Source organism: Pseudorasbora parva, chromosome 7 (assembly GCF_024679245.1).
Source record: "Pseudorasbora parva isolate DD20220531a chromosome 7, ASM2467924v1, whole genome shotgun sequence".
NCBI classification, from domain to species: domain Eukaryota; kingdom Metazoa; phylum Chordata; class Actinopteri; order Cypriniformes; family Gobionidae; genus Pseudorasbora; species Pseudorasbora parva.
In genome coordinates this window covers 3,696,385-3,702,384 of record NC_090178.1, presented here as the reverse complement: position 1 = coordinate 3,702,384, position 6,000 = coordinate 3,696,385, and the positions used below count along the sequence as shown (strand labels likewise).

The window sequence follows — 6,000 nt, the reverse complement described above, 5'->3', positions numbered from 1 at the left end:
TCAGAACAACAGAATAAAACTGGTTTTGATGATCTTGCTATATCATACTATACACATCATAAAAGCCTGATTGAATCAAAAGATACACAACATGAAACATGCACTTTTTTAAAGATCAAAATACAGAAGAAAAAAAATATATATATTGTGAAATAATATAATTACAATTTAAAATAATGGTTTTCTATTTTTAATATACTTTAAAATGTAGTTTATTCCTGTGATCAAAGCTGAATTTATCATCATTACTCCAGTCTTCAGTGTCCTTCACTAATCATTCTCATATGAGGATTTATAAATCAATGTTGGAAACAGTAATATTTTTTTTGGAACCTGTGATACTTTTTCAGCATTCATTGATTTAAATTCAGCTTTGATCACAGGAATAAATAACATTTTACTATATATTCACATAGAAAATGGCTGTTTTAAAATTGAAATGTTACAATATTAGTTTTTTTAAATGAAATAAATGCAGGCTTGATGACCAGAAAAGACTTCTTTCAAAAACATTACACATTTGTGTGTGTACAAGTGTGTGTGTGTGTGTGTGTACTTACACAGGGTTAAAACGCTCAAAATGTGTAATTTCTGCCGCACTAACAGGTTTCAGACTTGTGGCCTAGAGCAAAATACCATAGGAATTGTTGTGAAGAAGAAACCTAACTCGGAAAAACTGATGGAGCATGTTTCATCACAATATTCAGAGCTCAACTAAACACACTTTGAGGGAACATCTCCTCAAACTGGTTACTTTTAAAGTTATTTAATGTCTAGCTTTCAATTCCTGTTCCATATGCATGTATGAAACAGACAAACATGTACAGAACTGGAACATTTCACCCCCTTTATTGGAAATGTACTAGTACCTGGACATCAAAAACCGATCAGCCCCTCAGTGTTAATGCATTTCACTGCTGAATTACTGAACGTCTGCCAGTTAGTTTACCGACTGCGGTACTTCAGGAGTGTTAGAAAGTCCACTGTAGTCCGTGATGAAATCGTTTGGGATACAACAGGCAGCCACAATTTTATAACTAGAAAAAAAAGCAACTCAAAATTGTGCAATTCAATAAGTTCTTAGAAATAAAAACATTGAGCATTTTGAGAGAAGGTACAAGACAGACCACTGACTAAATGTCAAGTTCATTTGTTAATAACACTACATACATTTAAAAAGACCACCATTTAAACATGATTCTCTGTGAAAAGAAACTGGTAGTAGGATTTATGGGAGGCTGTACAGTGTGCAAATTACTGTCCGTCATGAGAGGCAAATCTAAATAACGCAGATTTCATTTGAAAGGAAGTCGTGTTTTGAAACCAAGAGTCTTGAATGTCTTGTTCGACGGCACTTATTTAAATTTGCCTGCAAACACACGCCTTTAGTCCTCCGAGTACATGTGATGACACACAACTGCACTGCATCACTGACGCAATCAGGCGGTGATGACAGTCTGCTCATAACTACCTGTAAGATTACAACAAAAACTGCAGGGAAAGATTCCTGGACATGTTCGAGACACTGAAGTTATCATTTTCTTTCTTTTTTGTGTTTTTTTTAATGGATTGCCAGGCCCACAGGAAATGTGCACAGATTTCAAATGCACGCACTTTAACTCTTTCCCCGCTATGCATGTTTTCAGTGTTATATGTTAGGGGGTGCTAAGAATCTTCTGATCAAAACACAGGTGAAGATGATGCAGAGACAAGTGACAGAAGCATTGCTGGCGTACGTCATTTATCGCATTAAACCGCATCTAAATCAAAACCACTTAATTACTTGTGAGGCTTCGGGAGTGTTAATCGACTCCATCTACTCGACCTGAGGGAAGCGCACACAGATGTAGGGTGTGTCCACATCCACTTTTTCTAGTTTAACGACGTGAAAAACGGTCAGCTTGCCAGGTGCATGGTTCAAAAGGGTCGACCTCGTCTCTGAATGAGTGATGGGTGTGTTTTGGGCAGTTTTTGTCTATCATTTATAACATGTAGGTGTTTTTAGATTATGTACACAATCTTTTTACATTTTAATCATTTTATTTTTAATATTTAAACGTGTGTGTGCTGCAGCGCATCCCTGTGTGTGTAATAATCAGAGTGTATGTGCGTTGTGCACCACCTATAGGCACATTTAACTAACACACTCTTTAAGTAACATAAATCCTGCACTATTGACTTTAGAGCAGGTGTGTGTTGGTCAGTGGTTTTCAGTTCCTCACAATAGCGACGCTCCAACAATGCTCCTGAACACACCTGGTGTTCAGACCAGACGGCCATCGGTGAACAGATGCGCCAGTGCATTTGATATTTAAATAATGAGGAGCTGGACGTGAACATGAGAACTGCGTCTGGCTGAAACTAGCAAAAAACACTTGAGTAGTGCCTGCTGTTGCGTTGCACCGCGTGTATGATAGGATCTGTGTTTTGATTGCTCGAACACAAAAACATGATTTTTGCAGCTTTTATGAAACACATTCAAGTGTTGATAAAACAGAATTCATGAAGTTAGAAAGAAATGTTTTTTTTTGTTACATTGCATGTTCAGAATATTCTGGGGGCCATGAAAGATGATAAATCCTGCCGTTGGTGAAGAAAGAGTTAATTTCCCCTTGCATTTTTTAATTAAACACTAATCATTTATCATGTGCACAGCCACTGAACACATTTTAACATGTTCAAATAGATTCTTCCCCCAAAAATGCACAGATTCCATATGGGCCTGACATTAAGTTCATAAGCATAACGGAGAGATGAGAATAGCCCCAATTAATAATAATAATTATAATACAGCAGGTTAAACATGTTTCTGCCTTCCTTAATATATTCTTTAACCCTCTGCAAGATCCCTGTCGCTTCACAAGCTCAAACTGCTCCTGAAGGCCCATTATTTTCACTATTACCATGGTCGTACTGCCATATGTGGCACATTTGAGGAATGCTTAACTAGAACAAGAAGCTACCGCATCCAAACTACAAGCAACTTTAGACCGGCTGCTGATGGAGCAGGTGGAGGATCTAGTTTTTCACAAGCCGTTTTAACACTCTTAATCCGATTCAATATTGAGTCATAATCAGGCCCACACGAAATCTGCATGATGATTTCCACAGAATTGCAATGCATTCATGGGGTTTTATTAAATATGTCGGCTGATTTGATAACCAATAACAATGTTTAAATCCATTTTTGCAGAAAAACATCCGCAGATTGTGCCTGGACCTGGTTATTAGGTAATCATATACTAAACCCATTCAATATTTCTCTCTCTCTGGTTTGTTCTCCTGCTGAATTAAGTTAAAATGTGTATTTAGCTTTTGTAGTGATACATGCATCCAGTAGCCTGCAGATTTACATATATTTTCTTAAAAATAAAAAGTAAAAAAAAGTATTAGAAACCCAGCTATACAGAGTCTTTAGCTAATCCAAGGAGCGAGGTTTGGAAGGAGGAGCCCCATGTCCAGATGTGATGCGATTGGTTAGGAGGTGAGGGCCGTCAGCGTTTAGTTGCTACAGCAGGGACCTTTCGTGGGCTGTGCCGTTTCTGTTAGATCCACACCTCTGTTGCGTCCCGTGTTGGCACCTGTAGGCTGGGGCTCATTCTTGGGTAGTTTCTTTGCTAAGGTGCAAAAAGAGACAAAGGAAATATTATGAAAATGCAAGGAGCGAGGCTTCCTGATGTTTGCAGGTTAAAGGGTTAGTTCAGCCATAACTGACAGCCTCAGGCCATCGCAGGTGTATGTGACTGACTTCTTTTAGCCAAACACAGAGTTATATTAAATATCCTGGCTCTTCTAAGTTTTATAATGGGAGATGGCCCAGAATATTAGTTTGGTGGATTTGTATTTGATATTCAATTTTAAGATTTGAATTATTTATTTATTTTCCTCACACACCTGCCATCCCTCTTGAAACTTACACTATAAAATCTGCCAAAATACAATACCTCTTTTTTTTCTTTCTTTTTTTTTACAGTTATCTTTTATAGCCTAGCTGTTTTGGATTAACAGTTGAATATGAACCCAGCCTCGTTAAACTTTAAATATATTTGCTTCTTCCTAGGCTAAGTGTTTCCTGGAACTGAGTATATTCCCTGTCTAGAGCGCACAACTGCATGATCTTGTATGAAAGAACCGCAGGCCTGAGCTTGCATTTCAGGTTAGGCTGTGTTGGTTTGACATTGTGGAAAATAGAATAATAGAATCAAAATGCATTAGCCTTTTTACCCGTTATGGGATGTGACTGTGAGAAAATGTTCCCTCACCGTCACATTACTGTGCTTGTGCAGCCGTGAACGGATGACAGTGTGGCCGTGAATAAATGAGAGTGGCCGTGAATAATTTTACTTTTGACAAACTCCCTTAAAAAGGCGTTTACATTTCGCTTTGAAACCAAATCTTCCACCGTCATCTTGTCTGTCAGCTCCTCGCTCGTGTGATGAATGAAATCTAACTCCTGCTGCTGTGCTGCGACTCTCATATGGTGCGCGCTTTATAAAGCAGAAGTTCAGTTTTTATTTGTAGTGTCTGTTCTCTAACTAAAGTAAATTATTTTATTACTACAATAAAAAATCTAAACGACGGTAGGGGTGGTGCCACAGTGGGCAACAGTGTTAATTTTGACAGAAAATTGATTTAGTTTTAGTCATAGTCTTTTAACTAAAATGCCATTTAGCTTTAGTCACCTGAATTGTTTTTAGTTTTAGTCAACTAAATCTACAGTAGATATATTCTCCTAAAATCTAATGAGTTTAATTCAATTGTTATGCATTAATTAAGCATGTAAGCATTACATAAACGGTTACTTGAACTGACATTTTGTTAACATTAAAAATACACGAAAAAGCTCAATTTACTGTTTTTGTTTTTTAAAAACATTTATATATATACTTTGTATCTCTTAGTTAGAAGGCTATATCAGGTTACGCTAAAGCGTCAAATACGTTTTGTTCATATTTTTTATTTTATTTCAGTTAACATTTATTTAATTTCAAGTAATGAAGTTTTTTTTTAATGGTTTTAGTTAAAACTATTATAACTCTGATACTTTATTGAATGTGTCAAATACTAGTCTTTCTATTAAGTAAATGGGAATTAAATTAAATACAGTGTATTGTGTAAACAAAACCAATATATAATGTGTGACTTAAACCAGCTCAAAATACACATTGAATCTTATTTTGAAATGCCTGTGTCTCTATTGCAGTTGCTCATTCAAGTTCAGGTGAGGGAGATAAAATATGCAGTTACAACCATCTAAAACATACCTATATAAAGATTGTAAAGTAAACATTGTCATTATTCATCAGCATTAGTTCATAAACAAGTGCCTGGTATAAATGTGTGTTATTCATTGACTGAAGCTCTGTATTGGAGATGCATGAGCCTATGGTTTCCCCACGGTTAGTTCCGCATGTTACCAATTAAAAAGTGCTCATCTTTTACACAATATATCAGTTCTGACTGAATCGTTTCCCTTATCGACCCTCCCTAACATTTTCATCACTTTTTATTCATTGACAAAAATGACAGTAGATTTCTCATAGTTTTTGTCATCCGACACTAGTTTTTATTTAGCTATCGTCTTGTTTTTATCTGTGAAAAAAGGTCGTTGACAAAAATTATGACATTATTTGTCAATGAAAATTAACAATGGTGGGCAAGTGATGTAACTGATGTTGGCCTGAACACCGGCAACGCAGAGTTTTGCACCAAGTCTAGTAAAATATATATATAATAACTATTTGACAAAAAAAGTAGTAGGTCAAACTAACTGATAACTTACCAATGGCCATGAAAATCTCGTTCACGTTCATTGAAGTCTTTGCCGACGTTTCCATAAAAAGCAAACTGTTGTCATCTGCATATGACTGTGCATCCTGTGAGGAAAAAAAAAGTAGTCAGGGTTTCAAACTCTACACAGACAGTTGTAAATGTCTGGAAGTCTGCACGGCATGTTTGTTTGTTTGTAAACAGTTCCACATCTCATTTGTAAAGCCAACA

At 36.4% G+C, this 6,000-nt stretch overlaps 2 protein-coding genes across 3 annotated transcripts in view; one reads left to right on the top strand and one right to left on the bottom strand.

The window, feature by feature from the left end:
* Window positions 1-833: 833 nt before the first annotated feature.
* rab5ab (RAB5A, member RAS oncogene family, b) overlaps window positions 834-6,000 on the bottom strand; it is a 12,466-nt gene continuing 7,299 nt past the window's right edge. Inside the window, exons 5-6 of the mRNA XM_067447787.1 lie at window positions 5,783-5,876; window positions 834-3,617 (exon numbers count right to left, since the gene is read on the bottom strand). Of these exons, the coding sequence (XP_067303888.1) occupies window positions 3,502-3,617; window positions 5,783-5,876 (210 nt within the window). The 3' untranslated portion in view covers window positions 834-3,501. The remainder of the gene's footprint in view (window positions 3,618-5,782; window positions 5,877-6,000) is intronic.
* efhb (EF-hand domain family, member B) overlaps window positions 4,139-6,000 on the top strand; it is a 24,851-nt gene continuing 22,989 nt past the window's right edge. For both annotated transcript variants that reach the window (XM_067447786.1, XM_067447785.1), the window contains exon 1: window positions 4,139-4,156. The gene's annotated coding sequence lies outside the window, so the exon portion shown is untranslated. The remainder of the gene's footprint in view (window positions 4,157-6,000) is intronic.